Source organism: Carica papaya, chromosome 3, assembly GCF_054855325.1.
Source record: "Carica papaya isolate Zhongbai chromosome 3, ASM5485532v1, whole genome shotgun sequence".
Classification (NCBI taxonomy): Eukaryota; Viridiplantae; Streptophyta; class Magnoliopsida; order Brassicales; family Caricaceae; genus Carica; species Carica papaya.
In genome coordinates, this window is record NC_142311.1 from 1,279,245 (window position 1) to 1,298,214 (window position 18,970).

Below are 18,970 nucleotides of genomic sequence, written 5' to 3' on the forward strand. Positions count from 1 at the left end.
AAATTATTTCTATTGTCCAAATCGGTAAACAGAAGTTAATTCATGTTACAGGTTATAAATCTAACTAAAAAAATTAGAACTCAGCAATATACTGCAACAATAATATCTGCAGTTTCAGAACGTATGTTAATATGGTGCAATTTCAAATGCTTGTGATTCTAAATTTTCTTCAAACACCACTGAGAGGCAGAAGGAAATTCCTTTCTTGTCTCAATATATCGAGCTGGTAGGTTGCAGCAATTGTAGAGATTCTGATTTGTAGAGGATTATTCCTCAAGATCAACTACCAGTCTTCCCTCCAATTCTACAAGTCTTGAACGTGAAAACCAACCAAGCAAATCCTCAGAGCTCTCTAATATGAAATTTAGGTGAAGACTTCGTGTTTGACATCCCAAATTTTGGCACTTGCTTCAGCATCTATGAAACCCACAATCTGTATATACCAAATTTAGCTACTCAACACCAGAAATGGCTGAAGACTTAGCAGGTTTTCTTAGCACAACCACCATTATTGCACTGACTGTCTTCTTCACCCTCCTCTGTGCCATCATCATCATAGGACACGTCCTTGAAGAGAACCGATGGGTTAATGAGTCAATCACTGCTCTTCTCTTGGTGGGTACTTATAAAATCTGAGCTTTCTTCTTGTTTGGCTCTTTTATACTGTCGTAGGTTAAGGTCAGTTATTCGGCTATTTAATTACAGGGGTTGTGTGCTGGAGGAGTGGTGTTGCTGGTGACTAAAGGTTCTGATTCTCATATACTTGTGTTTAGTGAGGATTTGTTCTTCCTTTATCTGCTGCCACCAATCATTTTCAATGCTGGGTATGATTTTTCCATCTGCTACTATTTTAATTTCCATGATCTGTGAGTTGGTTGCATAAAAATTTTAGCTTGAGTTCTAATTCTCTGGGTTATGAAATTTTTTATTCAAGAGCTATGTAATTTGTCCATATTTTTTGTTTATAGTTATGCATGGAAATTAAATGTTTGGAGAAGACCAAGTGCAGCCAATAATTGTTGGGAAAAAACTTTTCCAGATTCCAGGTCAAAAAGAAGCAATTTTTCAAGAATTTCACCATAATATTGTTGTTTGGAATACTTGGCACCGCAATTTCATTCTGCATCATCTCTGTGGGTAAGGCCTAGGAACATATTTTGTATTGCATAACTGTATCTAGTTTAAAGCATTTTTAAACTCATTTTCTATCTCGTATTCCATCAGAACAGACTTAGCTTCGCATGTATGTTTTTGGAAAACCCTGCAGGTGACTTCCTGCTGTTTACAAGAATCGGCGTGAAATCTCTAAGTACTCAGGATTACCTAGGTGCTTTAGTTTGTCTTTTTTTTTTCTTTTTAATTCTGTTCTTCTGCCCTTGTGCATGTGTTGGGTGAAAGTTTGTTGTTTTATACTTATCTTTGAGCATTATTCGTTTGCAGCTGTTGGTGCTATATTATCAGCCACTGATTCAGTATGTACATTGCAGGTACTTATGATAATTTCAAAAAATGATTGTAAGTTTAATCAATCATATCAAAATCTTAAGCTAATGGGAAATGAGCTAATTTATTTTCTATATCCTAATAAATACTAGTTGCTAAACAGAAGCTTCCTCATGGCAGTTGATTATTGTCTCTAACGCGCAAATTTTCTCCTCCATGTTTAAAGGTTCTTAACCAAGATCAAACACCCTTCCTTTACAGTGTGATATTTGGGGAAGGAGTAGTAAATGATGCTACATCTATTGTGCTTTTCAACGCAGTCCAGTCCATAAACTTCAACAACCTAAATGTCATGATCATCTTGAAATTTTTGGGAACATTTCTCTATCTGTTCTTCACCAGCACAGCACTTGGTGTAGTAGTAAGTAATGTTTATAATCATGAATCAGTTTCTAGCTAAATTATGAATCAATTCCTGAGCTCTGAAGAATCGAGCTTTGATTTCCTTCCAACATGCTTTGCTATCTTTCAGGTGGCTCTTCTAAGCGCTTATATCATAAAGACGCTTTACTTTGGAAGGTATAATAGAATGTTTTATATCCTTTTTCTCTAGCATCTATGATTACGATGAGGTTATGAATCTTAACATGACCAAAATAGCCTTCAATATTGGATGGTAAGTTTGATTTGCTTGCAACTCGGGCTTTATATCTATTCTGACATTATATTCTGGCATTGACAGGCACTCTACAGATCGTGAAGTAGCACTTATGATGCTTATGGCCTACTTATCTTACATGTTGGCTGAGGTAATTGTCAAAGAATCATAGTCTTAGTCTTGAAAAATTACGTTCCCCTTTTTCACTCGAAACACTAATATTCTTATCCTCAATGTTCGTGAGGTTCTGTATTTACAAACACTTTCTTTTAAGGGAACGAGACCTTTTTTCCGAAATCAATGGTTCATCCTTTTGTTGCTTTTGCAGCTTTTGAGCCTCAGTGGGATTTTGACAATTTTCTTTTGTGGCATTGTCATGTCACATTATACATGGCACAACATAACTGAAAGCTCAAGGATAACAACCAAGTAAGAGCCAAAAATATGTATCATGTTTATTATTGTGATCAACTCTGGTTAATAAGCAACTATCAAGCATCTGAATCCCTAGATACTTCATCCAATCACTCAAAAGTGGTGCTATGGAAAAGTCTGATAGAGACATGCAAAATCTTTTCTTTTATCTTTCTATGACACATGATCTTAATGGCTGCAGTATCTGAATTTTTCAGGCATGCCTTTGCGACAATTTCTTTCATTGCGGAAACTTTTATATTCCTATACGTTGGTATGGATGCCCTGGACATTGACAAATGGAGAGATAGCAGTGCAAGGTAATACTATTTTGCTCTTGTAATGTATGCCTAGAGCAAAAAGTTAGTTGACAAGTCGATCTCAAATCTGCTAATCCATTATTGGCCAAAGCCAGACTGCCATGTTTCTCTTGTCTCAAGTTTGAATTCTGGGGTTCTGTCTCTATTACCAGCCCTACTGGCTGGCCCAGAAAGAGTAGACCTGGATTCTGGAGACAAGTTAACAATTTGTGAATACAATAATGGGGGAATACTAAATTCGAAGCTTGTCTTTGCTCGTGCTGCCATATCCGAAGTCCTAACCATAGCTATCTTGTTTTTCATCTTCTTGATTCAGTCCAGGCACCTCTATTGCTGTTAGTTCAACATTTTTTGCCTTGGTGTTGATTGGAAGGGCAGCATTCATATTCCCTCTAGCAAATATCTTAAACTATGTTAGAAGGAGCAAGAATACGAAAATTGAGTTTAGACAACAGGTGATATATCATCGCCAAGGACCTAATCAAACTTATCTCAATTGAACTTTTCTTTGGTCCAGCATTTGCTGACTGTTATAAATCTCAGTGTATAATGTGGTGGGCAGGCCTAATGAGAGGTTCAATCACCATTGCTCTATCCTATAACCAGGTAACCGATAACCTGATACTCGAAAATACAGTTTTAACATTTTAAATCTCCAGCTGGAAAATTGATCTACTGACATGCAAAGTTTGTGTCACAGTTTTCAAATACTCACAGTTCATCAACTGAGGACGCTGCACTCATGATTACCTCTACCATAATTGTTGTTTTGTTTAGTACAGTGGTAATTTCCATTACTTCACTGTTCTTATCTGAATTAGATCGCTGATTCTTCTATCATTAACTTAATCTTCGGCCTTTTATATTCGTTTTTCTTATTTATATTCTAAATGTATAATTTTAGTATTATGCGAAAGAATTGAGTTTAATTGAATTTTTTAAAAAGTTTAAACTAATATAAAATAATCAAATCTTTAATTTACATATAATAATCTACATCTATATGTTACAACCTTCTAATAGATTATCTCCCGAATATGTTTACAACATTGCTGATCCCATCCGTAAACAGGTGTTTGGTTCCATAACCAAGCCCCTGATAGAAAGAGTGCTGCTAAGACATCAAAAACCTGCAATTCCTGATGCAACCGATAATCCCAGTCTGGATGACTTGAGACTACTGTTGACCGAAAATGGCGAACCAAGCGAGCAAGGCAACACCGGGCCAGCTCCGAAAAAAAGCAATCTGAGAGTGTTAATTACTCACCCTACCCCAACTGCTCACTGCCTGTGGAGAAAATTTGATGACAGATTCATGAGGCCCGTCTTTGGCGGCCGAGGATTTGTTCCTCACATTCCCAGTTCCACAACTGGTGCAAATTATCAGAATTCTTGAATCACAGAGTTATCAGCATTCCTATTTTTTATTGTATCATTGTTGGCAGATAAATTCTCAATGGTTGCCTGAATTTTTCCTAGGTAGTATTATTAACGTATTATGAATACATGTAATATATATTTTACATGTATATATGTATGCACACACATGTATGTTTTAGGTTGATGAAAATATTTTTAATTTTCTAAAAGAATATTAAAAATATATTTATATTTTAATTTTCAAATTTTCGTAAGTGTGTTTTTTTTATTTTTTTATTTTAAGTTTTCAATTTTTATTATTGCTTTCTTTTTATTTTTTTATTTTCTGTTTATATCATTAAACTAGTATTCTATTGGACGATCCCGCACCCATAGTTAAGCTATCGTGGGCTGCGTACTACCCGATACTTTCTCACTTAAACCCTGCAGAAACTAAGAACTAAAGTCTTTTCTGATCAAACCATCACGTTAGGGTTTTGGATTCAGTTTAATGATCGCATATGGCGTTGTTAAGGAGATTGCAAAGAGTTCGCGCTGTTTATCAGACGGTTGAGGCACAGGAGTTTTCGCATCTGTGAGTACCCACTTCATTTTTAACTGTCTTGATTAGTTCCTGGGGAAATATGTGAAAACGAGAAGGAAATTGTCAGATTTTTTTAATTAACTTTGAGATTTGTTATACTCGAAAAAGAAAACTCGCTTCTGCGTATGGTTAATCTCTGAATATGGTTCTCGAAATTTGGAACCTTGAGGTGTTCTTTAGCTGAGGGCTTCTTCTTTGATTCTCTGTTTCCCTGCTGAGAAAATGAAGAAAAAGAACTACGAGAATCTTTAGGCACTTCATTCAAATGATGTTTATTGCACGGTCCATTTTTTGTACGCCTAGTCAGATTAAAGCTGCGAATTCTGTATAAAAAAGGCTTCATTTTTCATTTCCGTCTTTTCCCTGTGTTTTATACAAATTGGACTTCAAAAAAAAAAATGCTCTTCATTTGCTTGGCATGAAGTTACTTTTTTTTGACATCTTGTTCATTATTTTTCAGTACTGGGAGCTCGAGGAGTTACTTCCCTGGTCTTTCTCGTGGTAGTTCTTTTCTGATAACAAATCTATTAAAATTTTGATTACATACTAAAGTTATTTGTGCAACTTTTAGTTTTGTCATTGTAAGCTGATGTGTTCTATGTGATCAGTTCCTGAACTTTATAGCCGAAATTTTTCTTCTTGCTTGTATAAGAACCAGAATGCTCTTCCATGGACACAGAGCAGTACAACGATGCTTCATTCTAGGATGGTAATCTCCCGACTAGAAAGTTAGTTGGTTGGATGAAAATCTATCATGCTTTTTTTTAGCTGATGTAGGTGCTGTTTTGTCCCTAAGATTGTATCCTTTTTGGTCCTGATTTAGGGTGCTGAGTTGTTGATTTTCGTGAATGACAAAAGGTTCTTAGCAGTGCAAGCACAAGCCCATCCACAAGCGAGACAAATGGTTTGTACTCTCTGTAAATTTCAGCTTGATTTGAGGTGGTTGCTTTCTGTTTATTTTCGTTTCTCTTTAAAAGGTGCTTCCACATTCTTAGCCATTGTCCATAATTTTAAATGGAACTAATCAGACATGATATGTTCCATTTTAGTAAGAAGCGGTATAAAAGATTTGGAGAGGACAAGCCCACAAATGTATGGGAACATTGATGCAATATGTACTTCTTCAGCCAATTTGATTATCGATAGATATTCTTCGGAAGAAAAACTAATAGTTTTGTGATCAGAATGCTTTTGATTATGCCAAAAGAATGCGAAATGATGGCTGAAGATCCACACACATGCTATTATATAGTTTGAAAGGATTTATCAATTTTAACCATAACCAATTATTTATAATGCTGCCGCCAAGAATCTGCAAGTTTTTGTTTTTATATGTATTAACATCTTTCTAGATTGTTTCTCACACTTTAGATGAGATGGGCTGCAACTCTCTTTTTTGTGTGAATAAAAGTTTCTACTTGTGAAAAGATCCACTTATTATATGTTGGATGTAAATAGTAAAATGATTACCTGTTCCTCTTGTCATGTTTGTAGAGTGCTCTTAAAGTGTCAATGTTGAGCCCTGGATTCATATATGAACCTTATGCACCTCGTGAAAAAATCTCATTTTGGAAGAGGTTAGTTGTATTTTAAGTAAGTTGCAAATTGATTTTCAGGCATACAGCCTTTTTCCCCTTTATCAGCCCATGGTCAGGGGGAATTTCCCCGTAGTTATCATCAAATCATGTTATTGACTTGCATTATAAGGTTATATTTATTTTTTTTCTTATTATCAAATTCACTATGAAACGTTCATAACAATTATTGCAGAGATGGATAATTTATTTTAGTTGTTAGATTCCTTGTGAAAGTAGGGATTCTTGAAGGAGCAGAAGTGGAAGGTAATGAATAAAAAGACATTGGTTGTTCTAGAGTTCTAAATCTAAAATGGTTCATGAAATCACTTCTGGATGAAGCTATGCTATCCTAGTTTCACCAAGTAGTTGTATCAAATTTGTGCAATTTGATGTCTATGCTGAAGGTACTGGCAAAAATAATGGTAAACAGAAAACTTAAGCAATAGTTTACAAAAATCTGAATAATGTTGGACTGTGTTAATATTGTCTTAGAGGCTGCTTCAATGTGCCTTTCGTCCTTATGGATACTAAATTTCCTCGGAAAGGCCACATGAAAAGTGAGAGGCATGGCAGACTGCCTGACTTTGCAGGATTGGAGTATAGGTTACTTCATTCAGTAGGAAGATAATACGGTATTCTCAATAATGATCTTCTCTTTGCCATGGGCTTTATTGAGAGATCTGGATGGATCAGGTGTTTCTCCTTTGTTCATCACTTTTTTTCTCTAGGAGCAGCTGGGGTTGCCAACAATCTTATTCAGTCATAATTGTTATCAAGATCCATTAATTTGAGTTGCACTATCTTTATGCGTCTTATTTCCAGTGGACTAGCTTCGTGCACTGTAATTCTTAAAGATATGCTTATTTCCTGTTTCTGACTTTTTGGTGGACTGCCCTTCAGGTGGTTCACACGAAGTGGTTGGAAAAGAACAAAAGAGGATTCCATTTTGGAGGTTAAGTCCTTCCATTCCAGCTCTACTTGGTTTCTTGAAATTATCAAATAATTCCAGCCTAGTTTTTGAATCCCCATAGTCATCTTGTATGTTCTCTCTAGTCTGCTGTAGGTTTGTTTTATGAAATTTACTACATTCTGATCTTTTTACAACCACCATGCAATGAGATATTTAGCATTATCTATGCTTTGTATGGTTTTAGATGTATGTTTGCAAAAAATTAGAGTCTTTTGATTTTGAATATCATTATTTGAATGTTCTATCAGAAAGCAAAAGTGAAATCTTTGTATCTGAACAGTCACATTTCCAATTCTTTCATTTGCAGCTTAAAAGTGCTTATGCAATTGCTAAATTGAGGAGAACTGGATACTCAAAACAAAAGTTCTATCAAGAGGCTATAAATTTATACAAGGAGGTGCGATACTTGCTCTTAAATTTTAACTACACTATGCAGTTCAGGAGCTTCACTTTTTCTATATGATTTTAATTTATAAGGCCATTTGGATATAGGAAATATCAAAATGAGATGCCCACACAAAATATCTACCTGTCTGATTCAAATTAATATACTCTATTTATATTCTATATGCCACTGTGATGCCCTATATTTACCCATGTTTTCTTTCTTCTCTTTTTGGTGTCATGGAGTGGGAGAAGTTGGTAGGTTGGAACGAAAATAACTTACTTTTCATTTTTCAGCATTTTTCCTATGTTGTATTGTCCCTCTTTACTGATTGTATTTAGTTTCCTTCTTCCATGTGCTAAAGCGTTTCTCTTTGTTCACAGATTAACACTCTACTGGTGATTGGCGACAAATCATCATTAAGGAAAGCAGTAACCGAGAATATGTACTCTGTATGCTTGAGTTCTTTTTAGCTGCTTTCATGAGATTCTGTCTTATATCCTCTGTTAGTCTGTCACATTTTCAGATTCTTTTAGCCTCTTAGCTTTTTGATCAAGTTGCAAATGGTACTTTTAAGCTTTCACCCATTATTTTCAATCTTCATACTGTAGGTACTCAAGAATGAAATTAAGCAAAGAGAGTCCATGTGGAGTAAGGTGTACTGGGAAATGGTTGAACCAGTTGTCAGGATACGGACTCTGCGGGCTCGTCTGGAAAGTGTCCTTTTCTTTCATCTTCTTAAAGCTTCAGTCAACAGTATTGACATAACTGAAGTTCTCTTACATTTTACCTATCTAGCAATAATGAAATCTGGCTAGTTGAATAAAAGCTGTTCAAATCCCTGTCTACAAAGTGGCATTTGGGAGCAGCCATCCACTTGCTAAAAGTCTTAAACCAGATCTTATGCTTGGCTAAATAATAACATTATATCTGAGGATTCCCTATGTTCATAAAGTTTCAGCATTTCACTTTCTTTCCCTTGGCTAACTTCACGTCTTCTTAGGAATCCATTAACACCAGATCCAAGAGTAGGAAATATACTAGTGTCTGAACAATGGAAAAAGGACGTCTACCATTCACTAACTTTCTGGTCTCTGGTACATGTGATCTCTCTTTATTATGAGCACTTCTCCCAATTGCCATGAAGTCCCCAATTGTAGATTATGAATTTGGTGATTTCATCATTCAAAGACGTGCCATACATCCAGAATTTTCTTTTGTCGCTAATATGATTCAACAACAAACTATGGGGACTTTTACCTAATGATCGTCTGCTTTGTAATGCTTGAGAGATTTTTGGTAATTAAAAGAGCATGTTTTAACATTATTCAGGAAAGAACATGTTTTAAAAAGAACAAACCCTCTCTTCAATTCATTTAGGGAGTTGCTTTTATTGTTCTTTTAATAATTGCAGATTGGTGTGGACCGAAATGATCTCAAGAAAGTGTTCATACAGCTTACACTTGAGTTTCTGACAAAACAGGTAACTAAGAGCACCAGAATTCTGTTTACTTCTTTATATGTCACTTTATCTTATGCATAATATGAAGTCCTTTCCGTGATACTTCTAGAAATTTGAAGCATATGATTCAAGCGGTGCTGTTGTTGCTGGAGACAAAACTAAGGAGGTAAGATTAATTCTATCCTTCCCTATGGGTAATGTGTGCTTGATTTGTTAGTTTTAAATATAGCGCATTTTGATTCCTGATATAATTTATTATGATGTTTGGCAATTCTCATCTCCAGTAATCCTTGATGCTTAGTATGTTTTTTCAGCTCCTTATACGTGAAATCTGGGTTTTTGAGAAATCTCTGTTTCATACCGGGGCTTATTGGCGTCTTTGTGGAAGGCTTAAAGTGTAAGCCACTATTTTTAGAGTATTCTTGATTGAAGATGTATCTGCTGCGGTGCAGTAAATGCCATTTGCACCCAATTTTGTAAGTTGAATAGATTATATGTACCAGAGTATTATTTATTATTTGTTCGGAAACTCTCCTTGTTATCTGATAAAAGAGAGAAATAAAATGGGAAAGCTTAAGCATTTGGTATCTGAAATATTGTTCTCTTGTCATTTGGAATCGACAGATTTGCCACTTCAAAAATGAACAATCCTGTATATATATATATATATAAAGAAGTGGCAGCCCTTGTCGACAGGTTTTAGATGCCTATCCATGAAGTTTAACTGGCACGTATTGAGATTGTTCTGTCAATTTCCAATATCTGTAATTTTCTTCTACTGTTAGAAGATCCTGCTTGCTTTGAGCAGAAGTATCAAGTTTTCTTGAGAGTTTACTTTCTGAGAATCCCAAATATTCCCCAAGAAAAGAATCTGTCTTCCTGATTGTTTCGATTTCTTCTTAACCGTATAATATCCTAGGTTAAAAGAAAAGGACCCCCCCCCCCCCATTCCTCAAGCATATCCCATCTACATAAGAAGTTTTGCATGAAGGAAACACAATAAAATATACAGAAAAAGAAACCCTACAAATGGATCATAGGGAAAGCAAAACAGAATCAATTGGCATTTGCAACAAGCTCTACAACTTCATCACGCAGACCTTCTTAAGACATGCCCTCAAGACCGTGGCCTTAGGCCGTCCTTTGCCTCACCTGCTTCCTGATACCACAGCCACAACTAAACAGACCGAAGCTGACTCAAAAGGCAACCAAGTCGCAAACGCAGTGGCTCAGGAAATGGGAACCAAGGCTGACCCAGAACCAGAACCAGCAAGAAACTCATACCCTTTTGAGCAGACTGAAAGTGGCAGAGGTTTCTCGTCAGTTGGTGAGACAGGCCTCGTGTCTTCTTCACTGGAGATTGACGCTAAAAATGATGATCGACATGTGAGCTCTGCAGAGAGTGGGGAAAAGGAAGCAACAGAGCCTGGGATTGAAGGAAAAGCTCCAAAGAAAACGGTGAGCATAAATGAGAATGTGGAGGAGATTAGGTGGAGTAGGAAATACAGCAGGAAGAAATCGACAGAGAGGTTGCCTTCACTGGAATTACAGGGTGAACCAAAGCCTTTGAAATCAATCTTAAAAGTGGGTTCTGATCTGAATAAGAATTCCTTCATTAATCGAAGCAAAAGTAGATTAATTACAGAGAATCAAGCTAGCTAATCACCTTTAATTAGCACTAATTATTGTAAAATGTAACTAGAAATAAACTACAGTTATTGAATCTAAAAAGCCTTAAACCATTGTTTTATCAACCTAAGCTTTTCTTGAATAAACACTAATTATTTAGATATAGACTTATATTTGATTAGTTAATATTTCTTTAATAATAATAATAAAAGTAATTAACTAACAGATTAAGTTGACGGATGGAATCATGATATTATCTGCAAAAAGACGATTTACCCCTTAGGCTCACCTACCATGCATATTATAAATGTGCTATAAATTGTACCTACAAATTACTTTAATTCATTAATATACATATATATATATATATAAATACTATAACTTTTAATGAAAAAATATAAAAATAAAACAACTAAATATTATAATATAAAATTTTAAAATTCTAAAACTAAAAATATAATTAATTAATAAAATTATAAATAATATCATGAATGCATATTAATATTATAAAAGAAGTTTATAATCATATTTCTAAAAATTATCTCAAATAATAACATAAAGGACTAATAATAGAGATGGTGAAATTATTAACTTTTTGTTGATACAATTACACATTATAATTACAAAATTATTACAGATAAAAGGTTAACTAAAAATTATCACTATATATATATATATATATATTAAATTTATAAATAATAATATGATCTAAATTTTATGGAGGTCAAAACGAAATTCTGTTCATGTGTCAATTATTTACATATTCTTATAAATAAGAATTTTTTAAAAAAAAATTATATATTATTATTTACATAACTCAAACCCATTTTTTTTTAAAGAAATAATAATTAATATAATAATTTAAATATAAATAATAATAACAACAAGGATAATAATAATAATTAATTAAATACTATTAAACATATAATTAAAGATTTTAATGATGCTAAAATTGTTAAATTAGAATCTAATATTATTAATGTGTACGGATAAATACTATTTTTTTTTTAAGTGAGTTTTTTTTTAATATTCCTCCCACCCCACTAAATAATTAGTTTTCCCAAAATTAAAAAAGAAATATATATATATATATATATATATATATATATATATATTATTTGACTATGCAATCTACTTGAGAATATTACCAGGCTGCAAAGAAAGCAAAGGATTTGACATATGAGAATCTCGTTTCAGTTCAAAAAGCCAAAAAGAAAAAGAAAGAAAAGGTCAAAATGGGTATTGGTCATTCTTCGTGCACTTCCTCCGTCAGCTTGCCCACTACTGGGCGCTGCTGTATTTTTTCGCATCCATCAGAATCAAAATCCAATTTTTCATTGTATCCTAGCCATAAATTCTCGCGTACCCATCTCGGAAACCCCAAAGGTTTGTTGACCCACCAACCGGTGCCGCTTCTTTTCTCTTCTTCGCGTCCAAAGTTTGGGCCTTTCAAGTGTGACCGAGGATTAATTGAGATGGAGACCCAGGAGGGAGCAATGGTGAAAAAATCCTTGTTGGATTTCGATTTTGTAGACGATGATTTGGTTCAGAAGATGGTTTATGATGCTCTAGTTTGGAGTTCTCTTCATGGACTTGTCGTTGGTGACAAGAATGTTAAGGTCTCTCCGCAACAACTCTCTCTCTATATATATATATGTCTCTGTGTGTGTGTGTGTGTGTGTACTGGCTTCTCTATTGAATCAGTATATGCTTGTAGTTATGCGTGTGCTAGTTAAGTTTGGTTCGTGTTTAAAGTGGATTGTATTGGTTTTGAATGTCGGTATTATTTTTAATCTGCATATGATCATTTGAGATGAGATTGAAATTATTGATTTCTCTTTCATTAGTCCAAAGTTTTTCTTTTTGCTTAAATTGGAAGAGCAGATTCGTTTAATTATTTCTGCCAATTGAATTTCGTATTTGACGATTTTGACTTTCAGAGATCAGGAAAAGTGCCTGGTGTGGGGATGGTGCATGCCCCATTTGCGTTATTGCCTGTTATATTCCCAGAAAGCCACTGGAAACAAGCATGTGAATTAGCCCCCATTTTTAATGAGCTTGTTGATCGTGTGAGCTTGGATGGAAAATTTTTGCAGGATTCTCTGTCCAGGTTTGGCTTCTTATACTCAAATATGATATTGAACTGTGATAGTTAGCTTAGCTGAATACATTGCGATATAGGTGTTGGAAGAAACTAAAAGGCATAGCAGTATACTTTCACTGGCTCTCTGTTGCTTTTCACTGATTCGACGAAGCTCACGGGTGTTGATTTGTATTACTAGCTTCCTGGCATTGGGTTGTGTTCAGTGTCGTACTTATTCAGTAGATTGGAAGTCCTTTTGGATTGATTTTGTTCTTTTTCTTTTCTTTACAATCTCAGAACGAAAAAGGTCGATGCTTTTACCTCAAGACTTTTAGATATTCATTCCAAGATGCTAGCAATTAACAAGAAAGAGGTAAGTACATACAAGTAGGGTATATCATCTCATACCATGACAAGGAGGATCTTCGTGGCTTGTAAATTAGCCCTTTTTCATGTTTACTTACTTTTCAATCGATCATGTGTCCCTCACTTTATAACTTCATTTAGTCATTGCAAAAAAAATGTTTAATAGGAAAAGCTAGTGCCTTGTTTTTACTTCTCAGTAATGAGACCAGCATTGATCTTTTCGTTGTTGGCACAGGAAATACGTTTGGGTTTACATCGCTCAGATTATATGCTCGATAAACAAACCAAATTGCTTCTCCAAATAGAGATGAATACAATTTCATCATCTTTCCCTGGCCTTAGTTGTCTTGTCACTGAGCTACACAGGTCACGCATCACTTACAAATTATTTAAGCTCTTTTGTTCTTTATACTGTGCTTCAAAGACTACAATGTGCTAGACACATGTTTGATACCTTATGGATCACTTCACCGTGATTTTTGTCTAAAAACAATCAATGTTCTCTGGAAATGCACCAGACTTCAAAAAAAAAAAGGAGCACTTTATGAACCTTGGTTTGCTATTTTTCAGGAGCCTGATTAATTGTTATGGAGGTCACCTTGGATTAGACTCCAAGAGAATTCCCAGCAATAATGCAGTTAGTCAATTTGCTGAGGCATTGGCTAAGGCTTGGGCCGAATATAATAACCCCAGGTTAAATTTGCTGCAGTATGTAATTTTCTCTTGTTGCTAAGATATTGAGTGATCAGTGACTAAAATATTTTTTCAGGGCTGTGGTCATGGTTGTGGTTCAGCCTGAAGAACGCAACATGTATGATCAACATTGGCTTTGTGGTGTTTTGAAGAAAAAATATCCTTTTCTGCATTTTCAGAATGGCTACCATGTCTGAGACTGACAGTTCTTCTGATACAGCACCTTGATATAATAGAGATCCTTCGGGCTATTATTCTCTAATATGAAAATCTAAAATAACCGAAATTTGATAAACTAAATGTTTCCAGTTCCTGCCTTTTTTCTTTTTTTAGTCTTTAATTTTCCTTTTAAAGCTTGTTACCAGTACTTCGCTCAAGATATCTTTCTTAACTTTAGCTTGATAACACACATAACATTTCAAGTATCCGGAAGACTTTGGCAGATATTGATAGAGAGGGGGCAATCCTGCCAGATGGAACACTTGTTGTGTAAGTGGGTTTAAATTCATGAATTTTTTGCTTCCCCCCAAATTGAGATTAGTCTGTGGAGTTACCAGAACATACACATATGATTGGTATCATGAAAGTTTTTCTATTGTAGAGGTGGCCAAGCAATTGCAGTCATTTATTTCAGAGCTGGTTATGCACCAACTGATTATCCTTCAGAATCAGTAAGCAATTTCCTTGATCTTCCTGCTTATCACAAGTTGCTACATTGGTTACTTACTAATCATATAATGTTTATTTATCACCTAATTACTTGAATTAGCTTTAATCTTGGTTGAGCTTTTGACGTCCTATCTTCTTTTCTCTTTTTTCTTTTTTCCGGGGGAGTTGAAATGTTCTTTTTTTGTTGTTAGTTATCTACGAGTTCTAGATTCTTCTTTGTGAATGAATTTTGGCTGCCTTCTTTCTCAAACACGAAGTATATGTTTATGACTTAAGTTTAATGTGGCAATCAATAACTTATTAGTTGGTTTTGCATGTCTCTCATCTTTTTTCTCGTACTCGTTCTTTTCTAATTTGTAGGAATGGAGTGCTAGGTTACTTATGGAGCAGTCCTCTGCCATCAAATGCCCCTCCATAGCTTATCATTTAACTGGCACCAAGAAGATCCAACAGGAACTGGCAAAACCAAATGTTCTTGAGCGGTAATAATCTCCACACGCTTGGTGGTAACATTTTCCGAGCCTCCAAATTATTGCCAACTCCATATTTGTGTGTTTATGTAGAGTTGGAATGCATTGTTCTGATTTGACATGAAATTTTTTCCAATTCCACATAAAATTTTAGATGAAGTCAATTCTTTTATCTTTTGATTGAGTTCTTTTCTAATTTAGTTTAAGCATGAATTTACAAATAGGTTTTGTAAAAGTCTGGATTTATTCCAAACACAGCCTTAGAGTTTTATTAGAGATCTTTTCCTTCTTGTGTTGAGGTAAGCCACCAAAGATTTTCTTCTTATTCTTCCAAACAGATTCCTTGATAACAAAGAAGAGGTTGCTAAAGTACGGAAATGCTTTGCCGGTTTATGGAGTTTAGATGAGACCGCTATTGTCCAAGGAGCAATTGAAAGACCAGATTCATATGTAATGAAGCCACAAAGAGAAGGCGGAGGTCTACATGTTTCTCTTTTTGCCATTGTTCTTGTCTTTCTACTTTCAGAGCAGTGATTTATGTTTTGAACCACCATTAACTTAGATCTTGTCCTCTCCAGGTAACAATATCTACGGTAATGATGTAAAGGAAACCCTTTTGCGATTGCAGAAGGAGGGTTCTGAAGAAGACGCGGCTTACATCCTTATGCAGAGGATTTTCCCAACCGTATTGACCACTTTGTTGATGCGGGATGGCGTCTGCCTTAAGGATCAGGCCATTTCAGAACTTGGGATATATGGTGCTTACTTAAGGTATGCCTTATCAGGATCTTTGCCTCCTTTTCTGACATATATGAATATGATATCGATGAATTATGTAGATATAAATTGAATCTTTTACGTGAATTTGTGGGAAGAAAATCATAAGCTAAAGAAATTAGATTTGTTTGAAGATTGTTAATTTCTCATGCTGGCTGCCCAAGTAATTTGTGAAGGAGAGATTTCATGTGTTTACTTAGACTGTTTAGAATGAAGTCCATATGTTTATGGAATTCATTTATAAATTTATGCTTAATTAAATAAACCAATAAGTAGGGATTAAGCTTCAGATTTTAACATTTTAAGACGGCAGCTAACATACTCAGATTGGAATTATGCAGAAACAAGGAGAAAGTGATCATGAATGCCGAATGTGGATATTTGATGCGGACAAAGGTATCTTCATCAAACGAAGGTGGAGTTGCAGCTGGTTTCGCAGTCCTGGATAGTATATATCTGAACTGAAGAAACCGACTTTTCAGTTGCGTCCACTGCTCGGGACGACCGGCACAAGAGTTGATTATTCTTGAGACAGAGCAATACTCAGAAAGGAAAATAAAGTCTCTGTGCCGGAATTTTTTTCATTTGGATGTTTTTCATTTTGTTATCATTGGTGTTTATATATCATAATATATAAATTTCTACTCAAAGAAAAGTTCTATATAGATTTTACCGAGATTATTTCAAACGCAACATAATTCGACAGTGAAGAGCTTGCAGATATGATAACTTTGGTAGAATAAGCAGTGAAAACTCTGAAATTTTGTATTCACAGGAGAAGCTTTATTCTAAAGCTTAGCATCAACTGAATAAAACAACAAAATCTATATATATTATATCATTATTTATATATATTTATGTATAAGCTGTTCTGTTACTTTTCCAACCAAGTTCTCGAGCTCTTCTCTCCCAAACTGCTGAAAGCTTACGTTCCTGTGCAAGCTCTGCTTCTGCCCTTTCTCTTGCTTCCTCACAAATCTCCATTCCAGCAATGCACTTTGATGCTTCTTTCTGGTAATGGGAGGAGACCAACTTGGCATCCATGGTTAACGCTCTGGTGTGCTGTAAGGTTTCATTTGTAACCATTCTCTGTAAATTAATCTCTTCTGATAGTAATGCAACCATATCTTTTCTCATTTCTTCTTTCATCTCTGGATCATCTGTTCCACAGTCTGCAAATTTATCCAACAACCCTAAAGTAACTTACTCTCAATCAACCCTAAAGTAACTCAGCATATGGGCGAAACTGCGGAGTTAATAACATTAAATGTGATGCTCTGATACCACATGGGAAAGAGATATAATTGTTAAATTTTATATCAGGATTCTGATACTACTTGTAACATTTCACATTCTGAGTACCACTGTATAATAAATTTTTAGACCAGAATTCTTAGTAGCATTGTGACTTGGAATATTCCGCTGAGTCTCTTTCTGTATCATTGTAATAAAGCATTTCTCTTTATAAATTTTAATTTATACAAGTTAATTTTAAGCTGTAATTTTTTGGAGTTGAAATTTAGTAGGAAGAAAAGTTTACAGATACTGAAATGTGATAGCTTCATCAAAGAGGAAAACAGAAGAAAGACACAGACAGATACTGACCTTTAAAGGAGGTGTTGTCAATGCCAGCTCCTGCAATAATAATAGACATTAACAAAAGAAAGTTGAAAGAAGGAATAGCATAGAAAAAGAAATACCTTCAATGAATATTAATAAATTATATTTATAATCTATCAATTATTTACAAGCAAAATTATACAGCACCTCAAAAAATTTATAAATGCTTAGTAATTTTTTAACATTTCACAATAATTTTATATAATATATAATAATGATTTCTACACACTTTATCTAATTAAATTACTATTAAAAAAATATATATTACAAAGAAGACAGCCATGGAGATATTCACAGAACAAGAACACAAAGTGTATGAATACAGTTGCAGAGATTTTCTAAATAAGATTGTGGAAGTTTCCATGAACAGAATAACTGAGAATCAAGCATACAAATTAACGCTACAGAAACATAACCTTACCGAATGGAAAAAACAGAGCAGTATCTGAAGAACAATCACAAGAACAGGAACTACACGGAGCTTCATCTTTCCAACTCCCCTTCCTCAAGAACCACAACAATGGCGAACCTACAACAACGCAGCCAACCAAACACACCCCCGCCATAGCCAAAACCATCCTCAAACCTCTCCTACTACAAACCCTCTGCACCATCGGATGACCCATACGCAATCCCTCGAACTTCAACAAGATCAAAATCAAGAACCAGAAGCCCTACTCTGTTTTCATCTCAAGAACAGAGTGCAACAGAGGTAGTAACAATCAAATCAAATCACCCATTTCTCGGTCTGGGTCACCCTGCAATTGACTCGGAGTGGGACTGTCACCTCCAATTGGTCGAGTTGATTCCGATCAGCGGTTACCCATTTCAAGATCTGAGTCAGAAAGTAAGACTCTGAGCTGGACCGTAACTCTGAATGGTTGCGAGAGAGAATCCAAAGAAAAAGGTGACGGCTGTTTGTTTCGAGAAAGCAAAGGAGACCCAGATCCCTATAAATGTGAAGAGATTGTGGAAAATCAAATGTGGGATATGATTGATTTTCCAAGATAGAGAGAGAAAGGGGGATTAACCGAGAAGAAAACAGGATTATGAGGTTGAGTTTATCAAGAAACCTTCTTTAAATGATTGTGTTGGGAGGGCTTTTTAGGCTTATTAGCCTTCGTTAGAGGAAGATTTAGCTGCCAGTTTCTAGAGAGTGGTGTCGTACGTTTATATTTCTGTCGGCACAAAAAATAGGCTGCCATTTTTTTGTATGTGTATTTCTTAATTATGTTTTCATTGGTTTAAAAATGTTAATTAATTATTAAAAATATTGTATTTAGCATTTAATATTTAACTAAGCGTAATTTACAGAATTAAAATTAAGATACTTTTAAACAGTAATAATCTTAATTAGATTAAACATACTTTTAGTAAAATGTCAAGAGTTTAATTTTCTAAAAAAGGTAGAGCATTCATAAATGAAAACAAAACTAACTTCATGTAGCTTTTTGTGATAGAAAATTCTTTT

General features: G+C 34.8%; 4 protein-coding genes across 8 annotated transcripts; 3 read left to right on the forward strand and 1 right to left on the reverse strand.

Annotated features, from left to right (window-relative positions):
* The first annotated feature begins 73 nt into the window (after nucleotides 1-73).
* LOC110815366 (sodium/hydrogen exchanger 1-like) lies at nucleotides 74-4,460 on the forward strand. Of its 4 annotated transcripts, none has more exons than XM_022043143.2 (14): nucleotides 74-615; nucleotides 706-824; nucleotides 1,040-1,137; nucleotides 1,268-1,327; nucleotides 1,441-1,487; nucleotides 1,670-1,864; nucleotides 1,976-2,022; nucleotides 2,186-2,252; nucleotides 2,430-2,530; nucleotides 2,734-2,835; nucleotides 3,152-3,290; nucleotides 3,379-3,441; nucleotides 3,536-3,619; nucleotides 3,859-3,999. In XM_022043143.2, exons 1-14 carry the CDS (start codon nucleotides 469-471, stop codon nucleotides 3,889-3,891), a joined length of 1,302 nt encoding a protein of 433 aa, XP_021898835.2. In that variant the 5' UTR covers nucleotides 74-468; the 3' UTR covers nucleotides 3,892-3,999. The 4 variants fall into 4 exon arrangements, with proteins under 4 accessions (XP_021898835.2, XP_021898836.2, XP_021898834.2 ...); XM_022043142.2 differs by having other exon boundaries at nucleotides 77-615; nucleotides 3,908-4,460; XM_022043144.2 differs by lacking the exon at nucleotides 3,859-3,999 and having other exon boundaries at nucleotides 3,398-3,441; nucleotides 3,536-3,621.
* A 154-nt stretch (nucleotides 4,461-4,614) lies between these two features.
* Nucleotides 4,615-9,786, forward strand: LOC110815507 (Mitochondrial inner membrane translocase complex, subunit Tim44-related protein). 2 transcript variants are annotated; one of them, XM_088214918.1, is made up of 12 exons: nucleotides 4,615-4,789; nucleotides 5,259-5,296; nucleotides 5,407-5,507; nucleotides 5,622-5,702; nucleotides 6,293-6,375; nucleotides 7,276-7,327; nucleotides 7,653-7,742; nucleotides 8,114-8,182; nucleotides 8,342-8,442; nucleotides 9,144-9,213; nucleotides 9,302-9,358; nucleotides 9,507-9,786. In XM_088214918.1, exons 1-12 carry the CDS (start codon nucleotides 4,716-4,718, stop codon nucleotides 9,591-9,593), a joined length of 903 nt encoding a protein of 300 aa, XP_088071044.1. In that variant the 5' UTR covers nucleotides 4,615-4,715; the 3' UTR covers nucleotides 9,594-9,786. The 2 variants fall into 2 exon arrangements, with proteins under 2 accessions (XP_088071044.1, XP_088071043.1); XM_088214917.1 differs by having other exon boundaries at nucleotides 4,616-4,789; nucleotides 5,259-5,299.
* A 2,180-nt stretch (nucleotides 9,787-11,966) lies between these two features.
* Nucleotides 11,967-16,731, forward strand: GSH2 (glutathione synthetase 2). The gene is made up of 12 exons (XM_088214919.1): nucleotides 11,967-12,440; nucleotides 12,762-12,931; nucleotides 13,202-13,277; nucleotides 13,506-13,636; nucleotides 13,841-13,963; nucleotides 14,040-14,120; nucleotides 14,372-14,452; nucleotides 14,565-14,634; nucleotides 14,993-15,114; nucleotides 15,441-15,580; nucleotides 15,681-15,873; nucleotides 16,221-16,731. Exons 1-12 carry the CDS (start codon nucleotides 12,057-12,059, stop codon nucleotides 16,342-16,344), a joined length of 1,695 nt encoding a protein of 564 aa, XP_088071045.1. The 5' UTR covers nucleotides 11,967-12,056; the 3' UTR covers nucleotides 16,345-16,731.
* LOC110815354 (uncharacterized) lies at nucleotides 16,601-18,690 on the reverse strand. The gene is made up of 3 exons (XM_022043124.2): nucleotides 17,921-18,690; nucleotides 17,485-17,514; nucleotides 16,601-17,051 (listed from the first exon to the last, which is right to left on the reverse strand). The coding sequence occupies exons 1-3, from the start codon at nucleotides 18,123-18,125 to the stop codon at nucleotides 16,735-16,737; spliced, it is 552 nt and encodes a 183-aa protein (XP_021898816.1). The 5' UTR covers nucleotides 18,126-18,690; the 3' UTR covers nucleotides 16,601-16,734.
* Between the last annotated feature and the right edge of the window lie 280 nt (nucleotides 18,691-18,970).